At 38.5% G+C, this 14998-nt stretch overlaps 1 protein-coding gene across 3 annotated transcripts in view; it reads left to right on the top strand.

Moving 5' to 3' along the window:
* The first annotated feature begins 867 nt into the window (after window positions 1-867).
* Window positions 868-14998, top strand: part of PAX4 (paired box 4) — a 172684-nt gene continuing 158553 nt past the window's right edge. For all 3 annotated transcript variants that reach the window (XM_056573085.1, XM_056573083.1, XM_056573082.1), the window contains exons 1-2: window positions 868-963; window positions 12162-12292. In XM_056573085.1, the coding sequence (XP_056429060.1) occupies window positions 942-963; window positions 12162-12292 (153 nt within the window). In that variant the 5' untranslated portion in view covers window positions 868-941. The remainder of the gene's footprint in view (window positions 964-12161; window positions 12293-14998) is intronic.

The raw sequence follows: 14998 nt of genomic DNA, 5'->3' as shown, positions 1-14998 counted from the left end.
GAAAGTTTACAAGAGCCCTGGATATCTAGAATTTAAACCAAGAAGAAGGGGATATTGGCCAGTGACTAAATACTACACAGCTGGCTAAAATTTTGGAGGACCAGCCAGGTCTATGCAGGTGTATTGAGTGTATAGAGAGTGCTGTCCACACACAGCTAGTGCTGAAATCCACACATCACAATGTGCATCAGTGCCAGTGGACTCTCTTTGATTTTGTGTATTGGGTTTGTAAACTCACTTTAGTCTTGGCATACTGTTAGGATCTATTACTTCATTTCACAGTTTTTCTTTATGTTTTATTAGTAATATAGACTATTATCATAATAATTTAATACAGGGAATTTATTATGAATAAAATACTGCATATTGTCTTTCTGCAAACATCATATGTCATTAAATGCCCCTTCTGGATATTAAATCTATGTAACTATCTTACTATTTTAATATTGGATAACCCAGTTTAGAATTATTTTTATAAAAATGTTTATATATATATTTTTCATTCATATCTTTGTGCTATTACATAATGAGGTGTATACAGATGTACAACTATATTACAAATAGATTCCTATTATAGTTGGTTCCTACATGATTCCAATATACTGATACAAAATTATATTTCAGTTGCAGAGAAACACTATGGGATGTCACAAATATATATATATATATTTTTTTTATACAAAGCATCATCAAGTTATTTTAAGAGGTTTAAGAATAAGTGACACAAAGTATTATGGTGAAATGTTTGCAAGGGTTTATGTACCAGTCATCAGTAATAAGAAGTATTACTTTCAGAAATATGAATACCTGCAAAAGGCAGGTGTACAAACACGAGACTCCTCCCTGCTGTGGTCCTGTCCTGTGATGTCAGCCACATCATCTATAAGATACCAGTACCTGGTCCTCCTCCCCACAATGCCTGGCTCTCACTAAGGAGGAATATGGAAAGCTGCTCAATGGAAGGTAAATGCACTCTTCAATAATTTTATAAGGAATAGATACAATCTAAACCTCTATGTTTAAATACAATTATACAATTGACTAATCTATTTATGTAGTATATAGTAGTATGTTGGAAAAAAATAATAATATATTATCTATTGAGCCATTATAGAAGACATTGATCACAAATCACTAGCTACATAGCTTTTGTAACTGTAAAATACAGAAATATGTGTGTAGATATAATACACACACACACACATATATATATATATATATATATATATATATATATATGTGTGTGTGTGTGCGTGTGTGTATACAGATACATTTCACAATGGAAGGGATTGAGAGTTCCAGTATGGAGATGTACTAGTCACTTATATGTGTAACAACTATTGGGTTACATAGTAATTTTTAAATGTTGTAGATAATGTTTGAAAAAATTTGTCTGGCTTTTTTTCACATTATTATTCCATATTATTAAAAGTGTAAAAGGCAAATGTACATAATACATTTTGAATATCTGGCAAAAAAGAGCCCTATCTACAACTATCTTATTGCATCCATTGCATATTTTTACACAAAAAAGCCACTGGATATTTTATTTATTTTATTTATATAGCGCCAACAGATTCCGCAGCGCTGGATATAAATATTCCATTCAATGACAGGAAACTGGTCCTTAAATTGTCACTCAGGTTATACAAATTCTATGGGCTATTTGATTCATCTAAATGCTGTACAATTCGGTGTATACTGCAGACAATTATATTAGAAATTCACTCCTGGTACTGTTGGACCTTTTTTCAAACTTTAGTTTTTTTAATTTCTTTATCACATAGTCTTACAAGATAGGAAAAGTGCTTTTCAATGCATTATGGGCAGAAGCTAGATCATAGACCAATGTTACCACACCATGCCACAACATTTCAGGGGCCCTTAATCATGCGCATATGATTAAAGGGGTCCGCCCCTGAAACGTTGTGCCATGATCTGGGTTTATGTTTCAGCTTTAGCTTCTGTCTATGATGCATTTTTCCTGTCTTGTAAGACTGTGTGATTAAGAATAAAGCTTAAAAAAGGTCCAACAGAACCAGGCGGGAATTTCTAATATAATTGTCTGCAGTACACACTGAACTGTACAGCATTTAGCTGAATCAAATAGCCCATAGAATTTGTATAACCTGATTTGTGTCTAAGAGCATAGTAGAGTTCTGATTTACAGGCTTTCTAAACATTGGGGAACATTTATCATTGTAGGTGTAAGTGAAGCATTTTTCTACACCTTTTTTTGTGTGTGCTGGTAATGTGTAGGAGCACCAAATTTATTAAATGGTCGCAGAGCATTTCATAAATATTCTACAGGTACACCTTTCCTGAAAGTTTGCTCTTCACACACACCAAAAAGCTAAGTCTGGGCTGGTGTGGTTTAGAAATTTTTCAGGGACTTTGCGCCTTTTTTGCGCCTTTTCACAAAAAGGCACAGTTCATAAAACCCTTCCATATCATGGGTATTGCCAAAATCAGTGGATTGCAACTCAAAATCAGCAGAAATGTGTAAACCAAAAGGTGCAAAAAAGGTGAAAATAAACCCATTTTTTTGTGCCTTTTCTAGACACAAAAACAGTCTAAAAACAATGATAAATGTTGGCCAACATGTTGATGTGGAAAGAGACACTGTTTGTTATTAACCCTTAAATTGTCACTCTCATTGAAAAATGTGTTCATAGAAAGATAAAAGACCCCAAATGATCAGAAGAACTAATCCGGAGAAGCGCACCACAGTACACTTCATTTCCCTGCTTGCTTTAATCTCAATCTAGTTGCACTAACAGACTCCATTATAAGTCCACAAAGTCCATCTAATGCAACTAAATAGATATCCCAGCGGGCAGGGGAGTGAAGCACACAGCTGCACACTTCTCATAGCTCCTTCTACTAATTGATCGGGGTCTCAGCAGTGAGACCCTCTACCAATCAAAACCTTTAAAGTTTTAATTTAAAGTTTTTTTGTTTTTTTTATGGCAGGGACACTTTGCAAAGATTAAGCTTTATTTACATAAAACCAGAAACCCCCTTTTAACTAATAGTAATATTTATAAAACTGTCTAAAAACCTTGTCTATGTTGCCCACAGCAACCAAACATTTTATAGTATTCAATTTGCATTCTGCTCTGGAAAAATGAAAGCTATGTTATGACTGGTATGACTGGAAGTAAATAAATTTGTCCCAATATAAATTTGTCCCAAAAAGTACTAATAAAGGAAAGAGTTTTTCAACATGTTTAAGAAGTTTTTCCCAGCACTGCCTTTTGCTTCCAAACTCATACCATAATCATGTAGCTGCATTCTTGTGATTTCAGATACAAGGTAGCTACTAACCTGAGCGCTTGACCTATGCACTTATATACTGAGCATGATTATCAAAATGGAAATTACAAGCAAAGATGTCAAGGTTTTACTGCTGTGCCATATATGTTGAGTATTAAGACAATGAGTAAAATGCAGTAAACAAATAGTGTTATATGCATCCATACAATTAATTTTGTTTTTTAGTGTTAAATTGCTAATACAGTCTTTGGAGTACTGTGAGGGATCCACATAATCTCTTGTGTTTGGAGATTGAGCAAATAATGGCAACAGTAATTCTATTTCTCTGCATCAGCGTCTAATGGAATAAATTGTGTTTACGTAGCCGCGTCAATGCAGTGATAATGTTATGAAGGTTTAACATAAAAATGTTACCACTGTTGCCTGGAGATGGCTGGTCCAATGCTTGACAAACTTTACCACAAAATAGATATACTTATCTGATTTAAAAAAGCTCCTTTTTTACTACCTTGTTACCCTGAAATCCATTGAATCTTAACATATTTATGAAACGACTAAAAAGCTATCAGATCCAAAATAACAAGTGTATTAAATTATAGCTACAGCTTAGCAGCCTTGACAAGTGCTACTACTACTACTACTACTACATATAATGTTATAGCAAAATAATAAAAAATATACCGATAGATAAAAAATTAATAAATAATTTGTCTTCTGACTTGTCTTCTGACTTGGTAGCCTGACAAATTTATTTTCACCATTGCTGCCTTTATGCCGAGCAAAATTGCTAATAATGCAGTTAAAAGTTTAATAAAGATAAGCATCTGTTTTAAAGAGGTTTCCATACAAAAAATGCTATGGTATATCATATGTGTGTATATACAGATACAGTTCACAATGGAATGGATTGAGAGTTCCAGTATGGAGATGTACTAGTCACTTATATGTGTAACCACTATTGGGTTACCTTAGTACATAGTCATTTTTAAATGTTTAAGATAATATTTAAAATTATTTGTGGAGCTTTTTTTTCAATTATTCCGTGTTATTAAAAGTGTAAAAGGCAAATGTACATACTAAATTTTGAAGATAGTTATCTGACAAAAAAGGGCCCTATCTACAGCTATTTTATCACATCTATCACATACTTTTACATATAAAAAGCCACTGGATATAAAAAGCTATCAGATTTAAAATAACAAGTGTATTAATTTATAGCTACAGCTTAGCAGCCTTGACAAGTGCTACTTCTACTACTAAATATGATGTTTTTATAGCAAAATTAAATAAATTTGGATAAAAAATAAATAAATAAAAATCTGTGTCTTCTGACTTTCCAAGCCTGACAAAATTATTTTCATCATTGCTGCCTTCACAGTCAGCAAAATTGCTAATAATGCAGTTAAAAGTTTAATAAAGATAAACATCTGTTTTAAAGGGGTTTCCATACCAAAAAAGGCTATGGTATATCATATAGACACCCACCAATCTAGGTAATAGGGATACTCAGTTCCCAGACTAAAAGTGAGCTCCTTTTTATTAGGAATGGGACTGGTCACCCTTTTTTTAAGGTGGGTAAAGCCATATTCAGATATTCAGATTTGTAGCAGAGAAGGAGAAGTTATCATTATGGTAGACTTCAATCTTCCGGATATAAACTGGAAAACCAAAATAGCTAGTTGTGCCAGGAGTACAGATATTCTAAATTCCCTACTGAGATTATCTCTACAACAAGTGCTTGAGGAGCCAACCTGGAGGGAGGCCATTTTGGATTTGGTATTCACAAATGGGGATTTGGTATATGATGTTATTGTAGGCGAAAGCTTGGGATCTAATGATCACCAGTCAGCGTGGTTTAATATAAGAACAGTGAAGGAGTCACACCACACAAAACCAAAAGTTTTATATTTTAGAAAAACAGACTTTTCAAAAATGAGATTGGTCATAAATGAGTCCCTATCAGACTAGAACGGATTACATGGAGTCCAGGAGAAATGGTACTACTTAAAAGATGCATTATTGAAGGCAACATAAAACTACATTGTTAGTACTTACTTGTCAGTAAAAGCAGAAAAAGGAAGAAACCACTGTGGTACTCAGCAGAAGTGGCCAAAATCATAAAAAAAACAAAAAGCTAGCATTTAGTCTTAATAAAACAACCCAGAGCAATAAAGATAGGGAAATCTACAAGACTATGCAGACAGAGGCCAAGCAAATCATAAGAACTTCTAAAGGGCAGGCAATAGAAAAACTAGCTCAGTCTGTGAAAAAAGGGGATAATAAATTCTTCAGATATATAAATGAAAAAAGAAAATTAAAACAAGGAATAACTAAATTAAAAACAAAGGAAGGAAGGTATGTAGAAAATAATAAAGGGCTAGCCGACTGCCTTAATGAATACTTCTGTTTAGTTTTTACAAAAGAAAAAGAAGGAAAAGGACCTCAATTCGGGAGGAAGACTAATTAATTGTTTGATGCATGTGTCTGTACAGAGGAAGAGGTTCTACGTTTGCTGTCTAAAGTGAAGACAAATAAGTCACCGGGGCCTGATGGTTTACACCCAAAATTATTAAAAGAGCTTAGTGGGGAGCTAGCAAAACCATTAACAAATTTATTTAACCAATCACTGGTAACAGGAGTCGTCCCCGAAGATTGGAAATTAGCAAATGTCGTGCACATTCACAAGAAAGGTAGTAGGGAGGAACCAAGCAACCATGGGCCAGTAAGTCTGACATCAATAGTGGGGAAATTAATGGAAATCCTACTAAAGGATAGGATTGTGGAACATCTAAAAGGCCATGGATTGCAAGATGAAAAACAACATGGGTTTACTTCAGGGAGATCATGTCAAACAAATCTTATGGATTTTTTTGACTGGGTGACCAAAATAATAGATGGCAGAGGGCCAGTAGACATCACATATCTAGATTTTAGTAAGGCTGTTGACACTGTCCCACATAGGAGACTTAACAATAAACTGCAGTCACTGAGCTTGGACTCCCATATTGTTGAGTGGATTAAGAGTTGTAGTCAATGGAGAATATTCAGAGCAAGGTCTTGTTACCAGTGGGGTACCTCAGGGATCTGTACTGGGACCATTTTTGTTTAATATCTTCATTAGTGATATTGCAAAAGGTCTCGATGGTAAGGTATGTCTTTTTGCTAATGACACAAAGATATGTAACAGGGTTGATGTTCCTGGAGGGATAAGCCAAATGGGAAAGGTTTTAGGAAAAATAGAAGAATGGTCCGAACTCTGGCAACTGTAATTTAATGTGGATAAGTGCAAGATAATGCACCTGGGGCGTAAAAACCTTCGGGCAGAATATAGAATATTTGACACGGTCCTGATCTCAGTATCTGAGGAGAGGGATTTAGGAGTAATTATTTCAGAAGACTTAAAGGTAAGACTGGTGAGATCTCACTTGGAGTATTGTGCGCAGTACTGGAGGCCGTATCTCCAAAAGGATATAGATACTCTAGAGAGAGTTCAGAGAAGAGCTACTAAACTAGTACATGGATTGCAGTATAAAACTTACCAGGAAAGGTTAAAGGACCTTAACATGTATAGCTTGGAAAAAAGAAGAGACAGAGGGATATATGATAGAGACTTAAATACATAAAGGGAATCAACACGGTAAAGGAGGAGAGCATATTTAAAAGAAGAAAAACTACCACAAGAGGACATAGTTTTAAATTAGAGGGGCAAAGGTTTATGCAGTAATATCAGAAAGTATTACTTTACTGAGAGAGTAGTGGATGCATGGAATAGCCTTCCTGCAGAAGTGGTCTCTGCAAATACAGTGAAGGATGATAGGATTCAGATTATTGGGCAGACTAGATGGGCCAAATGATTCTTATCTGCCCACACATTCTATGTTTCTATGTAGCAGATATGTGATATGTAATGCACAACAAAGTATGATAGAAAACATTTGAATGGAGTTTTCAAATCCCATGTATGTTTAGTGGACATTTCTGCAGTGGACTTGATAGGGCGACTTTTATAATGCAGATTTGCCATGATTGTTGCAGAAGAATTCACATTTACAATGTAATGCGGATTGCTATTGATTTTTGGAAGATTTTGGTGGCTTTGTCTATTGCTTTTAAACTCACCTTAAGGCCGAGTTCACACGAGGGAATTTGTGCGGAATGTCTACTCCACAAGGACATTTCACTACATTTACTTCAATAGGATTCTGCTGCACTGTTCACAGTTACTGCCGTGGAAATTCAAATTCTTTGTCTATTCTTTCAGCAAACTCTGCACGGAATGTCCGCCTGTTTTCGGGCAGACATTCTGCACAGTTTTCTAATATGTGAACATACCCTAAGAATATGTTCACACACATAAAGGGCAAATAAACTGACATATATAAAATATGGTCATATTTTTAGTGTGTGAACATACCATAAGGTTGGGTGTGCACTGTGCTGTCATATTTGCTAGCAGAAAACGTGATTTGGCTGCAACAGGTGAATGCAGCAAATGAATTTTAGTGCATTAGATTTTATAGCATATTTAAATGGCAATGACATAGACAAAAATACCCTTGTCAGAGAAATTGATATTGGGTAACAGGCACTATATTAGATGGAAATAATTTCAGCTATGGCATTATAGTGGTAATCCAAACATTAATGCGTGTCCATTTTATTAATTGGGAAAGAAAACTTATTTGGATATAAGTAAGGAAATCCCAAAGTGTGGGAGTCAGGAGTATATACTTATCGCTAATAAACCTTCACCAAGAAATTTTTTTCTCAATATCAGTAGCTGTTAAAATGCTGACTTGCAGGAATCTTACTGCTGCCTTTAAGAATGAAGAAGAAAAATGCAAATTTGCATCTCTACAGCAGAAATGTTGCTCATTGTTGGTAGAAATAATGACTCCCATGGCCCACTTTTCATCACTGTGTATTCCTTTGTATTTTTCTACTTTTGGAAATTAAAAAGCATTTTCCACACTTGGGTATTCTTTTTCATCATTGTGTCTTTGAAGCTTTGAATGTAGTATGCATTTATCTGGGATGAGAGTCAATGACACTGTTCTTTAGTTAAAATGATGTGCCAAATGATTCTCTCTTGTTCTCTTCTCTTATATAACATGGTTAGAAGGCTCTTCAAAAAACAAGACAGTGTAGAATGTGCTGCTACATTTTCAGCATTCGTTTTTCATATGCAATTGTTCATATGGCTTCAGTATTTTGGAGTCCACACACGACAGGTAAAGAGCTGATGACTGTTTCCCAGGGACTAAAGATAACAAAATTGCATGAACAGCTATACAGTTAATATGATATACTGTTGTTATTATTGCGTTAAGCCCAAGAGTGGTGTTTAGATATAATAGAGGGAAGTTTAAATACAAATCCTGAATAAATGATAAAAACATGAAAAGAACAAAAAATACAGCTTACTAACTGACTGGTAAAGAAACAGGGCCCTGACTGTAGTCCAATCTAAAGACATCATGTTATAGAGCAGGAGGAGCTGAGCCGATTGATATATAATTTTGTGGGAAACGTTAGTTATTCATGTAAATGTATGCTCATTCAGGGCTATGTAGACATGTGGGTGGTCCTTCTGGGATATTTATTATTTTTTGGAGGAGATCTATTAGGGGAAACTACCTTTCTCTACTAAGGGCATCTACTTAATGGGGGGGGGGGGGGGTACCTACCTTCTAGTGGCTTCTACCTAATAAGGGAGATTATCTAGGATAGATACGCATGTATGCATAAAAAAGACATTGGTGGTCTTGCTGACCCTTTCTAACCCCAAAAATGTTTGGGTTATATTTTCTGCCACCTCACTTTCAAAGACCCAAAATGTTTGTATTTTTCCACTTGTGAGTGCTTACTTTTCATGGGACAAGTTGTACTTTTTACTGGAACCCTTTATTTTACTATATAATGTGTTACAAAGCCAAATAAAAGTATTCGTAAGTAAAAAATGGCATGCAAACTTTTTTACATGGGTCAGTAGGATTCCATTGATACCAAACTTCGATCATTTATTTTGTTTTACCATAGAGACAAGAAATCTGTGCATTTTCATGTTCTGACCCCCTATACCTCGTTTTCTACCTAAAGAGCTGTATGAGGGCAAATTTTTTTTTCCACTTTTGCATAGATGGGATTTATTTTTTTTTTTTAAAGATGCAAAGTGTACAAAAATCTGCAATTTGGGAGTTTGGTATATTATTTCTGTTTACTGTGATAACCGTACAGGATTTAAAAAAATGGATAATTTAATACTTAGGACCATTCTGCATGCAGCAAGACCAAATATAATTTTTTGTTTACATTTTTTATTTGGAAAATGGGAAAAAGGGGGGATTTTTTTTATAATCTTAAAAATGTAAGGTGTGTGTTAATGTGCAAAAAAATGAAAAAGCAAAGAAAGAATCAGTAAAAAAGAATCCCTTATGATTGGCAAATATCTGTTGTACTGATGGCGTATGCAAACCTATCTATATATTTGGATATCATTAGAAATTATTAATGGTAAGTTGTAGGTTCTTTCCTTCCTGACAACAGAAAAGTAATAGAAGTATTAAGTATACATTTTCTGCTTACATTTTCTCTGCTTCAGTAGATGAGATGTGAACTGCAATAGGATGTTCTAGGAGTTACCCTGAGGATGCTTATGAACCAATTACCTAAATATAGCTTAGAAAAAATGTAGAAAGGGTTTATTCATCATTGTGTGCCACAGCCTTGGACTTTTTCAGCATTCAAGCATTGTATATTTGGTCTATGACAGTTTGGACGGAGTAAATTTACAGCTCAGAAATAAAGCCTTCACATAGACGTATCACAGAGAACAAGGTTGCAAATGTGTTGACGCTTTTATTTTTGTGTTAGACAATCAGTCATTTAAATAAAACTGAGAATAAGGGTGAATGTTTTGATCTTTTTAGCTTTGTATTCAAGTCATTCCCCAGTCTGTCAATGTGGTACATAAATGAATCAAATGAAGTTTATTAAGAGACAATTAACCAGGTAGAAATGGCCGTAAATCAAAGATATGGTTGAACACAAGAGTATGAAAGACTTCAAAGTATCACCCTAAAAACCAGGATGCTCCGATAGATGATGTGATGGCCACTCCTTCCATACAAAAACATAAACCCCAGGGCCAAAGCCCAGAGTCAATAACACCCCTTGTACTAATCAACCCCTAAAATGAGACTTTTATTACAAAATGAAATTAAAATGAAAATGAACCCTGACATTTTTTTTTAAATGATGCTGTGAAGGAGATAGTATAACAGTATAACATATGAAGGGTAACAACACTGATGTTGAAAATATTCAGGTGCTGCAGATCACCTGTAAAATCTCCTACACAGACTAATATTAAAACTTGTATGTCATGCCAACCCTCAACATGTTTCGCCGTAAAAACTGGGCTATCAAGAGGAAGTTATGGCAATGGCTGACGAACGTGGCTCAATGCGGGTATTTATAGATATAAAGTCATGACGTCTTCAATAACTGTCCTGTCTTATTAGCCAGTAATAAGTCACCTAATAAACTACCAATATTAGTGCTCCAATAAGAATACTTCTAGGTGCATTCCAAACTACTCACCTATCCTAATGGCTGTATTACATCCAACTATGTATATCTATACGCCAATGAGCTGCGCATTAGGTACCTTATTGCTGGCTAATAAGACACGATGATCATTGATGACATCAGAGCTTTACATCTACAAAACTTCCTCTTGACAACGCAGTTTTTACAGCGACACATGTTGAGGGTTGGCATGACATACAAGTTTTAATATAAATACGTGTAGGAGATTTTACAGGTGATCTGCAGCACCTGAATATTTTCAACTTTCAACTGTTATACTGTTTTACTATCTGCTTCACAGCAACATAAAAAAAAAAAACTCCAGGGTTCTTTTTAAGCGTTGTAATAAAAGTTGCATTTTAGGGGTTGGTAAGTACAAGGGGTGTTACTGACTCCGAGCTTTGGCTCTGGGGTTTATTGTACTGGCATCTTAGGGCTCCTACCCACCCTATAGGGTTGTTGTATATAGTTTCCAACATAAGTGACTGCAATAGAGATGAAGGTGAAGTTCACATGTTATATAAAACAACATGTGTTTAGAGGAAGAAACAGATTAGTTTGGGAAGTCACCATGTAGAGCATAAAATAGTGTGGTGCTGTGTAGTTGAACACCTTTGTTTGAAAAAACCCTTAAACTATTTCACGTTATTGGCTAAACAGAAAGTCTACATATGTAAGCTCTCGGAGCACAAGGGCCCCTTTATCAGTTAGGTTTACCACCGGATATGGGGGCTCCTGTGGTCTGAAAACTTGCATATGTAATTTTTTTTGTTAGTAAGTAAAGATTCATCCTTTGGATAGGGGATAAGATGTCTGAACGCGGGGGTCCTGCCGCTGGGGATAGTTTAGAGCGTTGGGTGCAGCACCGGAGGCTCGTGACATCACGGCCACGCCCCACTTGTGAAGTCATGGACACAGCCGTCACGCCCCCTCCCATAGACTTGCAGTGAGGGGGCATAGCCGTCACAAGCAGGACGTAGCTGTAATGTAACGAGCCTCCGCCCCGCATTGCCAGTCATCCAGCACGGAGCAAAGTTCGCTCCGTGCACCAGATTCTGGGATGCCGCAGCCGAGATTGTGGGTGTCCCATTGCTGGGATAGGGGATAAGATGTCTAGGGGCGGAGTACCTCTTAAAAGCCCATTTCATATCATTAGATGAAGCTCTAGCTTTGGTGGTGTTTTAAAGATGTTTTATTGGAAAGTGAAGATCTTAGTGATGCAAATGAACTAATGAAAAATTTTTACTTATTTGAAGTCTTTTTGTTATTTTTCCACAATATATTTTCATTTCCAGGTGTCAGCAGTGTGAACCAGCTAGGTGGGGTGTTTGTGAATGGTCGTCCTCTCCCAACATGTAAAAGGAAAAAGATCATAGAACTTGCCACACGTGGAGTAAGAGCGTGTGAAATCTCCAGGATCTTGCAGGTAAGAGTTATGTGTATCTCTTTCTACCATACGTTGAATACATTGGGAGTTGTAAAATAAAGAAAGAGTTGTTCAATCAAGAGACAGCACTCATGCCATACATTCAAAACAATAAAGTTGGCGTTTTTTTAACCTTAGCTAAGGTCTTACACGAGAAACTAAAGGATGGCGACGATCAAAAATACATTCTGAATCTGTGCATTTTCCTGTCAATTCATGTTGTTCACTACTTATAGAACAAGATGAACCAGAGCAGTGCTGGTTTGGGGCTTCTGGTACTCTCCATCAATACATAGATGCATGCATTAACTTTTAGCTGCATTATATTGTTTCTATTGTTGTAAAAGATGGACATATCAATAAGATATAAAAAGTAATTTGGTAAGTTAAAGGCTTGAAATCAGCTCCAAATCTAGTCAAGCCTCTGAGACAGCAGAGGATGATGCTTTCTCAGGAGAGGGGAGTCAGGATCTGCTGAAACAACACCACACTGAAAATGTGTAACGGAGCTGGATGTGGATCCTCTAACCTGTGTGGCTGATGACTCGGACCGTATCGGGGAGCGGAGTCTAGGGTGCCGCTGGTCTTCACCAGACCACGCCGCAAGGCAGGATGGGCTTGCTGTGGCAGGCGACACCCAGGTCGCTACCCCCGACACAGCTTGTGTTGGGGGTAGGAGCGTAGGCTGGAGCGTAGTCAAACGTAGCAGAAGGTCAAGGCAGGCGGCAAAGGTGCGGAGTCTAATAACAGAGGCTAGGGGCACTGAAGATTCGGGAGGGAAGTGTGGGAGGTGCAGGGACTTATAATGTGGTGTCAGGTGCAAGCACTAATTATGGACGCACTGGCCCTTTAAATTTCAGAGCTCCAGCGTGTGCCGGAGCTAAGAGGCAGAGGCAGCGGAGGAGTCAGAGAAGCCTTGTAAGTGATGGGCTGGGACTCGCATGCGGGCGCGTCCCGCGATGTGAATCCCAGCCCCGCTGACAGTAGGGACAAAGCGCCCCCCTTTTGGCCTCCACCTCCTTTTGCAGTTCAGGAATTTCCTGAGAAGGTCCTGGTCCCAAATGTTATCCTGCGGTTTCCAAGACCTCTTCTCCGGACAGAATCCTTCCCAGTCCACAAGAAAAAAGTGCTTTCCTCTGACAAATTTGGAGTCCAAGATCTCCTTAACAACTAAAAAAACATCTGAGGTGCCAGTGATGGGAGAAGGTGAGATGTCCTTTTGAGAAAAACGGTTGTAGATGACTGGTTTCAAGAGGGAAACATGGAAGGAATTTTGGATCTGGAGGGTAGATGGTGGGAATAGGCCACAGGATTAAGTCTCTTCTTGACTTTATAGGGACTCAAATAGCGAGGACCTAGTTTATAACTGGGTATCTTGAAACAGATATATTTAGTTGATAACCAGACTTTGTAACCAGGAGAAAATTCAGGAGGAGGACATCTTGTCCGCTTGGAATTTCATGCGAGAAGTAAAATGCAGAACAGAGCGATGTGTCTTCTGCCAGATGATAGAAAAATTCTGCACTTGTTCATCAACAGCAGGGACTCGAGAGGAAGAAGATAAGGGGCCACATAGAAGGGTGAGGTACCAGTGGCATCGCAATCTTTATGACTGGTGTAGATAGTCTCCTAAGATCTGATTCACCCTCTCATCCTCTCCATTAGATTGAGGGTGGTAAGCCGAGGAAAAATCCAGCTTAACCCCTTAAGGACCAGGCACGTATGAGTACGTCCCTGCGCCCTGGGTCTTAAGGACCAGGCACGTACTCATACGTCCTGGCGATTTCCGGTCCCTGCCGCGCGTCGGGCACAGATCGGAAGTGGATGCCTGCTGAAATTCTTCAGCAGGCATCCAAGGCAAATGCCGAGGGGGCCATGTCTGCCCCCCATGTCGGCGATCGTCGCAAATAGCGGGGGAAATCGCCCCTGTGATCTGCAGCATTACCGGGCTGATCGGGTCTCTGGGACCCAACCGCGCGGTAATTTTCCATGATCCCGGTTGTCACAGACAGCCAGGAACATGCTGAAGTATAGGAGCGAGGTGGCAAGCCTGCCACCTCCTCCTATCCCCTGCGATTCCTAACCGACCAATCGCAGGGAGGGGGGGCGGTTACTTCCTCCCGCCCTGCCCGGCCCCTGGAAGTCTGGAGAGAACGGGAGGAAGACCAGAGGACGCGGCCGGGGACGGGGGAGTGCTGGGGCTCGGCCCCGGTACTTACCTCGTTCCTAAAGACCTGGATCCCGGCGGCAGAGACAGCGGCGGTGGCGACAGGTGAGTGGATCTTCGGCGGCGTTGCGGGACCTTTGTAGCAGTCCAGACCGCCGTAAAGCGATCTGTACTGCTCCATCTGGTCCCCTTACACTACAACTCCCAGCATGCCCAGACAGCCCTTGGCGTCTGGGCATGCTGGGAGTTGCAGTTTTGCAACATCTGGAGGTCCACAGTTTGGAGACCACTGTGCCCTTCCAGATGTTGCAAAACTACACATCCTCAGCATGCCCTTACTGTCCAGGCATGCTGGGAGTTGTAGTTCTGTAACATCTGGCCCTTCGGATGTTGCAGAACTACAACTCCCAGCATGCCTGGACAGTTTTGGCATACTGGGAGTTGTAGTTTTGCAACATCTGGAAGGGCACAGATTGGGAACCACTGTATTAGTGGTCTGCAAACTGTAGTCCTCCAGACGTTGCAAAACAACAACACCA

The sequence above is a fragment of the Hyla sarda genome, chromosome 4, assembly GCF_029499605.1.
Source record: "Hyla sarda isolate aHylSar1 chromosome 4, aHylSar1.hap1, whole genome shotgun sequence".
NCBI lineage: Eukaryota > Metazoa > Chordata > Amphibia > Anura > Hylidae > Hyla > Hyla sarda.
Note: the sequence above shows the minus strand (reverse complement) of the source record. Positions and strands in the feature narration are given on the sequence as shown.